This window comes from Pseudorca crassidens, chromosome 11 (genome assembly GCF_039906515.1).
Source record: "Pseudorca crassidens isolate mPseCra1 chromosome 11, mPseCra1.hap1, whole genome shotgun sequence".
NCBI lineage: Eukaryota > Metazoa > Chordata > Mammalia > Artiodactyla > Delphinidae > Pseudorca > Pseudorca crassidens.
Genome location: NC_090306.1, coordinates 81,007,267 through 81,023,322, shown reverse-complemented (window position 1 = coordinate 81,023,322; position 16,056 = coordinate 81,007,267). Strand labels below are relative to the sequence as shown.

At 37.2% G+C, this 16,056-nt stretch overlaps 1 protein-coding gene across 2 annotated transcripts in view; it reads right to left on the bottom strand.

Moving 5' to 3' along the window:
• Nucleotides 1–552: 552 nt before the first annotated feature.
• Nucleotides 553–16,056, bottom strand: part of METAP2 (methionyl aminopeptidase 2) — a 28,220-nt gene continuing 12,716 nt past the window's right edge. For both annotated transcript variants that reach the window (XM_067697590.1, XM_067697589.1), the window contains exons 5-11: nucleotides 9,120–9,281; nucleotides 8,181–8,362; nucleotides 7,003–7,097; nucleotides 6,666–6,762; nucleotides 5,268–5,371; nucleotides 4,648–4,763; nucleotides 553–1,246 (exon numbers count right to left, since the gene is read on the bottom strand). In XM_067697590.1, coding sequence (XP_067553691.1) covers nucleotides 994–1,246; nucleotides 4,648–4,763; nucleotides 5,268–5,371; nucleotides 6,666–6,762; nucleotides 7,003–7,097; nucleotides 8,181–8,362; nucleotides 9,120–9,281 — 1,009 coding nt within the window. In that variant the 3' untranslated portion in view covers nucleotides 553–993. The remainder of the gene's footprint in view (nucleotides 1,247–4,647; nucleotides 4,764–5,267; nucleotides 5,372–6,665; nucleotides 6,763–7,002; nucleotides 7,098–8,180; nucleotides 8,363–9,119; nucleotides 9,282–16,056) is intronic.

Here is a 16,056-nt window from a genome sequence, read left to right as displayed (position 1 = left end):
TCACTTCCTGAAATACCGCCCATGTTGTTATGAATTCAAGCCAGTACAGGGGCAGGGTGTTAAGAGAATTTGGTTCACTAATGAAAAAGCCTAAAAATTAACTAGAACAAGATCCAAACATGGGAAGTACTCCTGTTTTTATTTGTGTGGTTTTAAGCGCCCTTTTCACTTACTAAGCTGAATACATTTCTCAATAAATAACTACCACTGGACAAAGGATCTAAAGGTTGAGATTTTAGTAAATCAAGGTTTTAAGTTGGTACAATGTTCTTACTAATATGTTTTAATTAGATCTTTCCAATGTCAGGAGAAAAATGAGAGACGAGGACTAATATGGTCCTAAAAAGAAAATAAAGGTAAAATATGCCTAAAGCTGTATATTAATTTATGAAGATTCTCCTCCCACTTTATGCATGTATAGATCTTGTTTTAGCCACTACGTCAGAAGAAAAGTTTCAGTGTGGAGGTCTACAATCCAGATAAAAGGCTCTACATTTTCCTACATTAAGCTAAACTATTTCCTGTACAGAATTATAACCACAGACATTGAAATATAGCTCTCAGATCTGAAAATGTCTTTATTTTTTAGAAAATGGATTCCAGGAAGGTTAAAAAGCAATACCAGAGGGTATAGGTGCAGAACTGGATGTAGTCATTCAAAGCATTCAATTAAGAATATGGCAATATAAATATCTGAAAAGCATCTCTTAGGTGTTTGAAACAAAATGTATTAGGTCATTCCTAATTAATTGGAGCTTTATAGCATTTCCTAGACAGAAGGAAAACAGTTAACAGTTCAAAGTCCTGAAAGCTTTTTCCTTGGTTAATTACATTAAATGGTTTGCCTTTGATCAAATTCCTTCCTTTTTAAACATGGATAAAAGTATTACATAGGTCCACTGTTAAAGACAACAGGTTGCAAATTAATTCTGGTATAATGTATTCCAACAAAGCTTAGAAAATAAAAGGTGTTGCGGTGGCTCTGGACTAAGTTTAATAGTCATCTCCTCTGCTGACAACTTCTTTACATGTTGGACGCAAAAGTATGGTATGTTCAAACTGCGCTGTATATGATCCTTTAATGTCACATAATGGTGGATATGGATCTACAATACCCAAGTCACACAGATTCTTCAGAGCCATCAAGTATTTACTTTCTCCCAAACGATCCAGCCATCTGCGGCAGAAGGCAAGGGTGCCAAAGTTTTCATTGATGACATTTAACAAGTGTTTTGTTCTTGGAAGCCTAAGACAAGAAAATCCAAGATTAATAGTTGGCTAAAAAGTTAGCAACTCATTTCCCTCATTAAGGAAAACTCAAACCAAAGCTATGACTTCACTTAGTAATTAAAATTCAAAAAACTTTTTGCTGCCTCTTTCAACATTCAAAAACCAGAATGTATAACACCCAATTATAGATGGCAGATGAATAGGAGACCAGATGAAGGCTACCTTATATTTATGTGTCTATGCGTGTGTGTGTTAAATTCCAAGTACAGACTCATCAATAGTATGAAGGTGGGAATTTCCCTTTTGGGGGAAATTTCGGCAGTAAACTGAAAGACCTGAACAAAAAGTAGACACTTCAACCATTTCCGAAAAGTAAAAAAAAAAAAAAGTAAATAAAAATATAATATAGCAGAGGGAGGAACACTCCCAAATTCCTTCTACGAGGCCACCATCACCTTGATACCAAAACCAGACAAGGATGGCACAAAGAAAGAAAAATACAGGCCAATATCACTGATGAACATAGATGCAAAAATCCTCAACAAAATACTAGCAAACAGAATCCAACAGCACATTAAAAGGATCATACACCATGCTCAAGTGCGGTTTATTCCAGCAATGCAAGGATACTTCAATATACGCAAATCTATCAATGTGATAAACCATATTAACAAATTGAAGGAGAAAAACCATATGATCATCTCAATAGATGCAGAGAAAGCTTTTGACAAAATTCAACACCCATTTATGATAAAAACCCTGCAGAAAGTAGGCATAGAGGGAAGTTTCCTCAACATAATAAAGGCCATATATGACAAGCCCACAGCCAACATCATCCTCAATGGTGAAAAACTGAAAGCATTTCCACTAAGATCAGGAAAAAGACAAGGTTGTCCCCTCTCACCACTATTATTCAACATAATTTTGGAAGTTTTAGCCACAGCAATCAGAGAAGAAAAGGAAATAAAAGGAATCCAAATCAGAAAAGAAGAAGTAAAGCTGTCACTCTTTGCAGATGACATGATACTATACATAGAGAATCCTAAAGATGCTACCAGAAAACTACTAGAGCTAATCAATGAATTTGGTAAAGTAGCAGGATACAAAATTAATGCACAGAAATCTCTGGCATTCCTATATACTAATGATGAAAAATCTGAAAGTGAAATCAAGAAAACACTCCCATTTACCATTGCAACAAAAAGAATAAAATATCTAGGAATAAACCTATCTAAGGAGACAAAAGACCTGTATGCAGAAAATTATAAGACACTGATGAAAGAAATTAAAGATGATACAAATAGATGGAGAGATATACCATGTTCGTGGATTGGAAGAATGAACATTGTGAAAATGACTCTACTACCCAAAGCAATCTATAGATTCAATGCAATCCCTATCAAACTACCACTGGAATTTTTCACAGAACTAGAACAAAAAATTTCACAATTTGTATGGAAACACAAAAGACCCCAAATAGCCAAAGCAATCTTGAGAACGAAAAACAGAGCTGGAGGAATCAGGCTCCCTGACTTCAGACTATACTACAAAGCTACAGTAATCAAGACAGTATGGTACTGGCACAAAAACAGAAATATAGATCAATGGAACAGTATAGAAAGCCCAGAGATAAACCCACGCACATATGGACACCTTATCTTTGATAAAGGTGGCAGGAATGTACAGTGGAGAAAGGACAGCCTCTTCAATAAGTGGTGCTGGGAAAACTGGACAGCTACATGTAAAAGTATGAGATTAGATCACTCCCTAACACCATACACAAAAATAAGTTCAAAATTGATTAAAGACCTAAATCTAAGGCCAGAAACTATCAAACTCTTAGAGGAAAACATAGGCAGAACACTCTATGACATAAATCACAGCAAGATCCTTTCTGACCCACCTCCTAGAGAAATGGAAATAAAAACAAAAATAAACAAATGGGACCTAATGAAACTTCAAAGCTTTTGCACAGCAAAGGAAACCATAAACAAGACCAAAAGACAACCCTCAGAATGGGAGAAAATATTTGCAAATGAAGCAACTGACAAAGGATTAATCTCCAAAATATATAAGCAGCACATGCAGCTCAATAACAAAAAGCAAACAACCCAATCCAAAAATGGGCAGAAGACCTAAATAGACATTTCTCCAAAGAAGATATACAGACTGCCAACAAACACATGAAAGGATGCTCAACATCATTAATCATTAGAGAAATGCAAATCAAAACTAGAATGAGATATCATCTCACACCAGTCAGAATGGCCATCATCAAAAAATCTAGAAACAATAAATGCTGGAGAGAGTGTGGAGAAAAGGGAACACTCTCGCACTGCTGGTGGGAATGTGAATTGGTTCGACCACTATGGAGAACAGTATGGAGGTTCCTTAAAAAAGTACAAATAGAACTACCATACGACCCAGCAATCCCACTACTGGGCATATACCCTGAGAAAACCAAAATTCAAAAAGAGTCATGTACCAAAATGTTCATTGCAGCTCTATTTACAATAGCCCGGAGATGGAAACAACCTAAGTGCCCATCATCGGATGAATGGATAAAGAAGATGTGGCACATATTATACAATGGAATATTACTCAGCCATAAAAAGAAACGAAATTGAGCTATTTGTAATGAGGTGGATGGGCCTAGAGTCTGTCATACAGAGTGAAGTAAGTCAGAAAGAAAAAGACAAATACCGTATGCTAACACATATATATGGAATTTAAGAAAAAAAAAGTCATGAAGAACCTAGGGGTAAGACAGGAATAAAGACACAGACCTACTGGAGAACGGACTTGAGGATAAGGGGAGGGGGAAGGGTGAGCTGTGACAGGGCGAGAGAGAGGCATGGACATATACACACCAGCAAACGTAAGGTAGATAGCTAGTGGGAAGCAGCCACATGGCACAGGGATATCGGCTCGGTGCTTTGTGACCGCCTGGAGAGGTGGGATACGGAGGGAGACGCAAGAGGGAAGAGATATGGGAACATATGTATATGTATAACTGATTCACTTTGTTATAAAGCAGAAACTAATACACCGTTGCAAAGCAATTATACCCCAATAAAGATGTTAAAAAAAAATAAAAATAAATAAAAAAATATAAAGTTTACCAATGGGAAAATACTAAGAACAAAAACCTAGGAATGCCAGCAAAATGATAATCTCTGAAATTATTACGCTTGTTGGAAACTGGATATGAAGTGAATACTTACATCATTCTCATCTCAGTTAAAATTTTTAACAGGACGATTTTTCTGCTGAATTGTAGAAATCCACAGAACTTATTTTTAGGCCACAGAACTGTGCATTTATGAATGTGCCACTGTGGATGTCCGTCACACTTTTTAAAATGCTATTAACTGGGAAGAGAAACTCATCAGTCATATAAAAACTATAGTCTCTCACCTTATTGGCACGTGTCCAACATCAAAATTTTTCATGTAATGTGAACATTCCATATCATCATGAACCACGCCTTTTCCTGTGCTACCAAAGGTTTCAATGGCATATACTTCTCCTTCCTAAAAATATATATAAGGGTCAAGGGTAGAGAAGAAAACTTCAGAAATTCAGAACTAATTAAAATTCCCATCTCAACTTCAGGCTGAAGTAGTCCCATACCTGGCAGTCCTTATCTACCTTTTCCTGCTTTATCTCCTTAGCACTTTTGGTCTTTGTGTCATCTATTAAAATGTTAAGTTTTACATGAGCAGGGAATTTTGTTTGCTACTACTGAATACATTCCAGTGCCTACTAAAGAGACGGGCACCTACGAGATGCTCAGTAAATATTCACGAAGTGTGGAATGAACCTTTGACATGCCTCACTTCCACAGCTGACTGAGCCCCAGTCTGACCAGACACAATCTGCACACTCACACAGCCCAATTCCTGTCGGGGTGAGAATGCATGGCAAGTTAATTTTGCTCAACATACTATATACTCAACTACTACTAGCTTCATAGTTTGGTAGGAAAAAAAAAGTCAAAATGCTTCACAAAAGAACAGTGTTAATGGCATACATACCTCCATTCTTGTTGCCTCTCCTCCTTTCACAATGGGCACGGTTTTCCCAGCATGTATTCTATATGGTCCAATTGAATGGCCATTTAGATTACGGATTGGTTTCACTGGCATAACAGGAAAAAAAAAAGTTATTCAGGGTCTCTAAAAGCACAGACAGGTATGGCTCTATTAAATAACCCCACATTAAGATAATTAAATACAAACTGGAAAACTACTGGGATACTGCAATGTTACTGATTAAAAACTAGAAGGAGTAGGGAAAATGATGGGAAAAGAATAAACTATGTGATGAGGACATGATGGGTGGGGGTCCATCTAGGGAGTTATTGTTAATAAAAATACAGTCATAAAATATCGTGTATATAAACATTACAAACATGAAAAACACGTATTTTCATGGTTATGGACCAAAAGGTAATTTGAAAATGAGGATTCTGTGTCAAAATAATAGAAATAAAAAACCTTAAATTTTATTATTACATCAACATTTCAAATGTTAAAAAAGAAAATCTAAACAATCCCAAGGTCCTGGGATCACTGACAGAATAAACAAATTGTTGAATACATTCACACAATGGAACACTTACTCAACAATAAAAATGAAAAGCTACAGATACACTGACCTGAAATAAACCAAATGAGCAAAAGAAGGCACAATTATATACATACGGTGCAATTCCATACACACATACACACACACACACACACACACAGTTCAAAATTAAGCATAATTAAACTAATGTTTAGGGATGCATAACAGATGGTAAAGACAAAGAAAAGGAAATGCCAATCCTTAGTACTGAAGATAGTGGCTTATTAGAAGAAGGCTTCTGTAGTGTAACTGAGAAGGGGTATATAGAATAGGGGGGGCTTCTGTAATGCTGGCAGTATTCTATTTGTCAAGAGGTAAGGTTAGGGCTTCCCTGGTGGCGCAGTGGTTGAGAGTCCGCCTGCCGAGGCCGGGGATGTGGGTTCATGCCCCGGCCCGGGAAGATCCCACATGCCGCGGAGCGGCTGGGCCCGTGAGCCATGGACGCTGAGCCTGCGCGTCCGGAGCCTGTGCTCCACAACTGGAGAGGCCACAACAGTGAGACGCCCACGTACCGCAAAAAAAAAAAAAAAAAAAATCTAGCCTACATTTCAGCCATCCTGAAATAAATCCCCAGGTGTCTTCTTATCAGCTACCAGGGTAGATGACAACAATTCCCACCAGCTAGCTACCACAGAATTCCTACCATGAACAGGTCATTTCCCTTGTTTTTCCTCTTTATGTTCCCAATTCCCAAGAGATAAAGATGAAGCAGCTGATCTAAAGAAAGAACTCAACACTATCTTGCAAAATTATTTCTGCCAAGGTCACAGACATTTCAAAATAAGATGCATTTTTAGAGAACATACCTTGATATGTCTTCCCATCTATTTCAACTTCGTAGGATTCCATAACTTCTTGGATGGCCTCACCAACATCACATAGACGGACATCGATTCCAGCACACTAAAAACAGAATCATGTATACTCTGTTATTCAAAGTGCAGAATTTTACAGCAACTTAACTTCTTAATATCTTAAAATAAGGGACAAGCAGAAATGACTTCCTCTATAAAAGCCTTCCATACACTGTATTACAATAACCCACTTAAAACCCTAAGGGTGGTGGACCAGTCTTACATAACTCAAACAGGCTATAAAGTGCTCAAAATATGTTGAATGAAATGGCGCTTACAGTTCACATACCTTTATTCCAGTGTTAGTGGCATCTTTTACAGCTTTTAATAATGTATCATATTTGGGATTAAAAGTGACAGTAAAAGCGCAGTCAATAATCCTACCTGAAAGAGAAAATTTGTCTTTAAGTTTACTTATCAGCTAGTCAAATGATCTACTTTATAGTATCTACTCTATTAATTAACCTTGCTAGTTAACAGAAACATAAAATGATGGGCTCAGGGGCTTTCCTGGTGGCGCAGTGGTTGAGAGTCCGCCTGCCGATGCAGGGGACACAGGTTCGTGCCCCGGTCCGGGAAGATCCCACATGCCGCAGAGCAGCTAAGCCCGTGAGCCATGGCCGCTGAGCCTGCGCATCCAGAGCCTGTGCTCCGTAACGGGAGAGGCCACAACAGTGAGAGGCCCGCGTACCGCAAAAAAAAAAGAAAAAAAAAAAAAAAGATGGGCTCAAATGAAGGCAGCACATCAAGTACCCAGACAGCAATCGTAATCAAAGGGGAAAAAAGTGTAAATAAGTTATACAAAGGTTTTGAAATGAAAAAATTAATTCCAGGGTTGGTATATACTACTTCAAGACAGCACCAATTCAATATTCACCCAGGCAGTTATAAAAAATATATAAACAGAAACAAATCAAAGTGAGAAAAGCCTGGGGAACTAAGGAACAGCACGGTGGGCAGAGAAAATGTATAGGTCCACAGGACACTAACCATCAGACTAGCTTCTCCAATTTAGTAAAACCTCAGGTAAGTATTTAAATCTAAGCTTTGCTTTCTCACCTGTTAAGTGAAAGTAAAAGGTACTTACCTAACAGGGTTTGGGAGAGAATATAGAAAAGTTAACCATTATATATAAAGGTTGGTAAACTCAAAGGTTCTAAGTAAATGCTTTTTGTTGTTATATGAATAAAAAATGTCTACAACAATGAACTGAATGAGATGTAAGATTCTATTTTTCATGCCTTGATACAATAGGTAATAAACCTCAATTACCCAACAGTTTTCACTGTACTCCACTAAGTAGGATGCTTTAAAGTAAATCTCAAAATCTACCTCAACATAGCTCTACTGAAAAGTGAGGCATCAAGAAGAAAACGTGAGAGTTCAGTATCTACAGCCCCACCCAACAGGGACAAGACTAGAGTTTTCAGGAGGAGGGTGGAGTGGGAATTATTTCTAACAACTCACCACTTATATGTGTTCCAAAGTCTATCTTACAGATGTCATCATACTGTAATACTGTTGTGTCACCAGCATTGGGAGTATAATGGGCAGCACAGTTATTCAGAGAACACCCAGTAGGAAATGCCAGGCCTGCATTTAATCCATTCTCTTTTATTAACTTCCGTGAACAGTCTTCCAACTTTTCACTTAAAAAAAAAAAGGAATTTGTTTACTTTTATGTTCCTACCCATATATACCTTACAGTTCATCAACTCCAAAAAGTTTACTAAAACTCTTAAATTACTTTCTGGGAGTGATCTGAGTACTTTCTGCATGTGACTAAATAACAGTCCTTTGACGTTATGAACACAGTAGGTTCATCTCTAAAAAATAAAGAGAATTTAATTCCACTAGAAATCTGGAGAAACAGAAAAACACGATCCACTTTCAACCTGATTTACCAGGAAATAAGACTCTTGACTTAGACTAATTTAAATGCTGATTACGTTTTATTTTCTCAATGCTGCATGTTTTGAATATTCTTGGGATCAGAGTATTAAGTTGCCCTATAGCTTATTATTTCTCAAGGGGAAAGCTGGAGAAATAATTACTTTTATTGATTTCTTCATTGCATTATAAATGTTTTGTGTCCCAGAATTTTAATTTAATACGATTTACTGGATAGCAAAGTAACAGATTTCCAAACAGAAAATAAGAATCAGTAATGTGTACATTTGTACACATGAGAGTACATGAGTACAAAATAGGGTGAATGAAGTTGCAAATGTCCTCTTATGGTTTCCTCATTACATCGACACTACAAGAATTTAGAAGGTATTTCTAGTACCTTCACTTAAAGTTTTTTGGCAAAGCATTATATAATGAAAGCCATACATTACAATTGGAGAGTTAGCTCTAAACAATTTCTTTTATCATGTTCTTACAAAAACATATCCCTTTTACCAGATTTCTATCATTGTCATCCCAGGCTTGATCCAGCTCATGACATATTTTCTAACTTGTCGATGTGCTTCTGCAGCTTCTCGAAAATCGTTCCAAATCTCTTCACTAGCTTGATCTAATGCTTTCTTTTCTTCACTTGTAGTTCTCCAAGCAGCTGTTCGCCTTTATAGTATGCATAGTATAGCATTAGTCATTTAATAAACAGCAAAATAAGCATAACAGCTGAGAGATAAAAATACACTATTTTGGACAAAAAAATTACATACTCAGTTTCTTTTATTAAAAGTTGGCAAAGTTTCTGAAATACAAGTACCCACACAGGTACAACCAAACCTAATCAAGTTAAACCTTTTGTAAGACTCTTAGAAAAAAAACAATCCTCAAGTGAGATTTTATTCACAGTCAGAGGGACTAATAGCCTACACCACATAAAATAACACAAAAGTAGAGAACCAGAAAAATCAGAAAAGAGTCCTAGAAACAAAGCAGAGGGGAGGAAAAAAAGTCATCCTTCTCCTTGAGGTAATATAAATTTTAAGGATGCGCCAAATATTAACATTTAACTTCACCAACAGGGCAAGTACTAATCCAAAGACTTGACCTGGCAACCTGCATATACCTTTCTCAAAACATAAAATATTATGTGCATTCACAGGATTTTTCTAATTGTATATATATTAGAGGTAATCTTCCTTGAAGGAGATGGCTCATATTTTAAAACTGCCAAGGATAACAAAGATTTTTATATTCAGTATTTGCAAATGAGAAGATCTACTAAGTCCCTTTTTAAGCAGTACATTTCAAAAATAATAACTGCTTCAAGTGAAAATCTTTTTTGAAGTTATAGCTTTCACAGATTCTTAAGCAATACTGAATACAGAATTCACAAGTCAGTGATCACGGAAGTATAAATTACACTTAGTATAAAAGTGATGCCTTCAAGAAATAACTCTCATTTGCCTCAAAGACAGTGGTCAGCAAACTACAGCCTGCAGGCAAATCCAGCCTGGCACTTGTTTTGTAAATAAAATTTTTTTGCAACAGGACTTCCCTGGTGGCACAGTGGTTAAGAATCCACCTGCCAGGCTTCCCTGATGGCGCAGTGGTTAAGAATCCACCTGCCAATGCAGGGGACTCGGGCTCGAGCCCTGGTCCGGGAAGATCCCACATGCTGCAGAGCAACTTTAGCCTGTGCGCCACAACTACTGAGCCTGCGCTCTAGAGCCCACGAGCCACAACTACTGAAGCTCGCGTACCTACAGCCCGTGCCCTGCAACAGGAGAAGCCACCGCAATGAGAAGCCTGCACACTGCAAGGAAGAGTAACCCCTGCTCGCCACAACCAGAGAAAGCCCACACACAGCAACGAAGACCCAACACAGCCAAAAATAAATAAAATAAAATAAATTAATTAATTAAACAAAAAAAGAATCCGCCTGCCAATGCAGGGGACAGGGGTTCAATCCCTGGTCCAGGAAGATCCCACATGCCGTGCAGCAGCTAAGCCCGTGAGCCACATCTACTGAGCCCACGTGCCACAACTACTGAAGCCCGCACACCTAGAGCCCATGCTCCGCAACAAGAGAAGCCACCGCAATAAGAAGCCCGTGCACCGCAACAAAAACTAGCCCCCACTCGTTGCAACCAGATAAAGCCTGTGCGCAGCAACGAAAACCCAATGCAACCAAAAATAAATAAACAAAAATAAAACTAAAAAATAAAAAGTCAAAAACAATTTTTTTTGCAACATAGCTATGCTCATTCATTTATATACCATCTATACCTACTTTCATGCTACGACAGCAGAAGTGAATTAATATTCAAGACCTGAAATATTTACAATATGACCCTCTATAAAAAAGAGTTTACCCAACTGCTTTAAACTACAGCCCCCTAAGTTAATGCCCCAAAATGCTTTCAGAGTTTCTCTGCGTGTCAGCATCAAGTTCATCATTATTACTTCTTATTGCAGCAGCTACCTGTGCCAACATCTACTTCCTCTGATTTGCTACAAAGGCCCAAAGGAGCTGTCCTATGTGAAATTGAGGGTATTTAAGAGTCACAGAGGCTTCTATAGCTTATTTACTGTTTAGAAATATATTTTGGATCTATCTACTGCTGTTATTAGAAAACTGAAATATTATCAGTTTAAGGTCAATTTTAAACCCCTTACATACTTAAATGTGTTATCAATTACTTTTATAGGAATAGTAAAAACTAAGAGGCAACTTGTAATCAAAGTATTCAAACAAACACCCTCAGAGCAGAAAATAACAGGATAAGATCCTTTAAAAAGTATATTCCAGGGCTTCCCTGGTGGTGCAGTGGTTGAGAGTCCGCCTGCCGATGCAGGGGACACGGGTTCGTGCCCCGGTCCAGGAAGATCCCACATGCCGTGGAGCGGCTGGGCCCGTGAGCCATGGCCGCTGAGGCTGCGCGTCCGGAGCCTGTGCTCCGCAACGGGAGAGGCCACAACAGTGAGAGGCCCACGTACAGAAAAAAAAAAAGAAAGAAAGAAAAAAAAAAAAAGTATATTCTAAAGATGTGACTCAACCTTTTTCAGCTGCAGTACACTTATAGTTGCTCGCTCCATGCTCGGACAGACAAGCCATAATCTCCTGACCTCTAGTTGTAACTCTAGCCCTGTCTCTCCCAAAAGTCCAAAAATCTTTCCTGAAAACCAGGAATCCAAACATTCTAAGAATAAATCATCTTAGGCACAAGAGTACTAGCTTTATTCTCAGATCAATCTTTAAGCAAAATAAATCACAATTCTTCATCTTTTACATGGTCCATAATCCTGGCACATATACCTACAGCCATACTGACAGTAAAGTCTGAAAGCACCTTCTGCTTCAAAAGCCAAAGATTTCTGTGGAAAGTAAAAATACCAGCTAATATTTACTCTAGGGTAGTAAGATAAAAGACTATGTCCACAGGGAACTGATGGATATTATGCATGTAGGGATGTGAAAAGGGAATTGGTCATTATCAATTCCCATTTCTTCTCCTCAGTCTAAACCTTAAGATTCTTCAAATCGACTTCTTATAGGTTAAAACATAAATGTAGGGCTTCCCTGGTGGTGCAGTGGTTGGGAGTCCGCCTGCCAATGCAGGGTACACGGGTTCGTGCCCCGGTCCGGGAAGATCCCACATGCCGCGGAGCGGCTAGACCCATGAGCCATGGCTGCTGAGCCTGCGCGTCCAGAGCCTCTGCTCTGCAGCGGGAGAGGCCACAACAGTGAAAGGCCCGCGAACCCAAAAAAAAAAAAAAAAAAAACCATAAGTGTAATTAAATTTCAAATGCTATTTGACATTTTAGAATCAGAACATAATAAAGATCCCCAATACTAAAATCAATAGATCTCATGACTATCTTACACTCCTGAAGGTTGAATGGCTCTTTTTTTTTTTTTGGCCTCAGGGTGGCATGTGGGATCTTAGTTCCCTGCCCAGGGATCGAATCCACACCCCTTGCAGTGGAAGCAGGGAGTCTTAACCATTGGACTGCCAGGAAAGTCCCTGGCTAACTCTTAGAAGCAGTGGATTCTTCAAAAGATTATGGAATGTTCTGCATTGTTAGTAAAGAACTATCAATCAACTGAATTAAATAAATTATTTTGCTAAGTCTTGAGTTCAAGTTGAAAATCATTAGTGATATTCGAGAGCTTACTGTCAGGGTCTTTAATTATAATTACAGGCCCAAATGAAAGATTTTGAAGGAGTCTTCCCTTTACCTAAATTTGAATTTTTGACAGTCTATTTAACAAAAATTTATAAATAAGATGAAAAAAATCATTCTAAGTCATACCAATTATTCCAAAAGGCAGTTAAACTGAGAGTCAGGTGAGGCATGCTTTAAAAAAAAATTATGTCTGCAAAACAAAACTATCAAAACAACTGCTTGAAAAAGAATCTTTATAGGAAGTGTTTATAGAATATATAGGGACTTCCTTGGTGGTCCAGTGGTGAAGAATCCACCTTCCAACGCAAGGGAGATGGGTTCGATCCCTGGTCTGGGAACTAAGATCCCACATGCTGTGGGGCAACTAAGCGCACACGCTATACTAGAGTGCCCACGCGCCGCAATGAAGAGCCTGCACGCCACAATGAAAGATCCCATGTGCCACAACTAAGACCCAATGCAGCCAAAAGTAAATAATTAAATATTTTAAAATAATAATAATATAGAGTATGTAAATTCTTTGCACCTCTTTGATATTTCTGAGTCTTTTTAATATTTCGTCTTTACTGGTGGATGTATTAAAAGCAGGAAAATATAAGTAAAATCAAAAGATACAAAGGTATCTATTAATTTCTAATAGTCATAAATGTTTCTGAACTCATTGCACAGATAACTTAAAAGTGATTATAAGTGCATTCCTAAAGCACTATATGACACATTTACAAAAACCATTTAAAATGCATACCTATAAAAAAAATACATATCTTTAGCCCAGAAATAATTAAGAATGAGGCAGATATGACACCAATTCCTTCCTCTGGAAACTGGTATTTAAAGAGAAAAAAAAGGGAACTCCCTGGGGGTCCAGGGGTTAGGACTCTGGGCTCTCACTGCCAAAGGCCTGGGTCCAATCCCTGATTGGGGAACTAAGATCCCACAAGCCACGAAGCACGGCCCAAAAAAGAAAAAAAGAGAGAGAGAGAGAAAGCATGTTTAACTGCCTATAAGAAAAAATTATAGTTGATCCCCAGCTGGTAAAGGAAAATTCTTCTTATAGAATAATGTCAGCAAATAAATGTAGAAGGCATGACAGAATTAGAAATTCACCATTATTAAGTCCTCACAAAATAACTGATAAAGCAAGGATCATCAATGGATATTAAAATAATTAAGTGAAAGGTTGTTAAAAAAAGGATTTTCCAACAGTACCAAAGTATCCCACAGATTACCTGGAAACTGCAAAAAGAACAAAGTACCTTTAAAAAAGAAACAGCTGGCTGTCACCACATTAACCAAGTGATCAAAAACAGTAAAATAGTAGACAGTAAACAGTGGTTTTAAATCACAGGCAGAATTAAGGAAATTTTTACTTTCTTCTTTTTGCTTATCTGTGTTTCCTAACTGTCCTATAATGAACATGTATTGCTTGTAAAATTAACAAGTATCTCAAAAAATTGCCTACTGAATTTAGAAATATATATCAAGAATTTCAAAATAATTCTTTGTTCTATTTCTAGAGATCTAGAAAAAAGGAAAAATCAGATTCAATTAACATACCAAGATGTTCATCACAGAAATTTTTCTAGTGGCAAAAAATTGAAAACAGTACTAATGTTCAAAAATAGGGTAATAGCTAATAAAGTTATGCTAGATACAGAACAGCATTATAGCTATTAAAATTGGTTTCAAAAAATTTTAATGACACAGGAAATGCACACAGAATGTTAAATTTTTTTAAAGAGCAACAACCATCCTAGTAAAAACTGATTAAAAAAATCATGGATTTCCACACGTAAGGAAGATGTTCCTAAGGAATGAGATATTTACATTCTCAAAATAATTTCCCACAAATTACTAATTACAAGAGGAAAAACAATAACGATATAATAGAGAAACTGGTTAATACCTTATCCAAGTGAAAGAAATTGACATCATGTGCCTTAATATTTGACAACTCTGAAAAGGACACAATATCTACTTATCTAGTAACCCACCCCAAAATGCACAACCTACTCTCAAATACTTCAGAAAAACAGTATGTGTACAGATTCACCAATATAACATTTTTCCACATTTGCCTTCTATCTTTCTATCTCCCAAGGAGAAAATGGAGTGTTATTTGTATATTATACATAATATAAGTGTCATATTCCATTGAGATTAAGAACGATAAAGCAAATGTGACAAAATGTTAAAGATACTCTGAGAAAGGTATGCAGGAGTTCTGTGTACTAGTCTCACAGAATGGAATTACTTCTGTTAAGTATGAAATTACTTCAAAATAAAAAGTTAATAAAAAGTTAACATAATGTACTCAACCTGGGTGGCAGTTACACAGGTAAGTTCTATGTAATAATTCATGTAATTTTCAATCAAGGAAGGCAAGATACAAAACTATATTTAATACTTTACCAAATCCGTAAGAATATTGATTGTAATCTATTTGCAAGTAGTCAAAACTGATTATATGAATCTCAAAAAAATTGAGATTTATTGAAGAACAAACATAACAACAGTATCTTAATTTCTTTTGTATTTCTCCAGGACAGCACACAACATTGCTTTCAATATTTAAGAAAAGTATTATCCCAAGAGATATTATAATATATAATTAATATCTTCCTGTATTGTTTCAAAAATGGAACTTATTCCACCTATACAATGTTCAGTTTGCATTAGAAAATGATAGCAAAAAGGAAAACGTAGTTTCTAAGATTTACAAAATCTCAATTATTTTTTCTTGTATTAAACATTACTTCAAGTGTTCCACCATATTCATGTTGTTAAAAATATTAACAATGGGGCTTCCCTGGTGGCACAGTGGTTGAGAGTCCGCCTGCCGATGCAGGGGACACGGGTTCGTGCCCCGGTCCGGGAGGATCCCACATGCCGCGGAGCGGCTGGGCCCGTGGGCCATGGCTGCTGGGCCTGCACGTCCGGAGCCTGTGCTCCACAACGGGAGAGGCCACAACAGTGAGAGGCCCACGTACGGCAAAAAAAAAAAAAAAAAAAAAGTTAAAAAAATATATATGTTAACAATGTGTTAACAAGTATAGGAAATCTATGGCTTTCTTCCCCTTTAGCAATAAGAAAACAGAAATGGAAATGGGAATAAAAATACCTCGTTCACATCAGTAACAAAACAATAGAACACTTAAGAACAAACTTAACAAAAAAGGGACAGGACCTACATTTAAAAAAAAAATCAGAATAAGGTGGAAAATATACGACGACAATGGAGAAGTCAATGTGA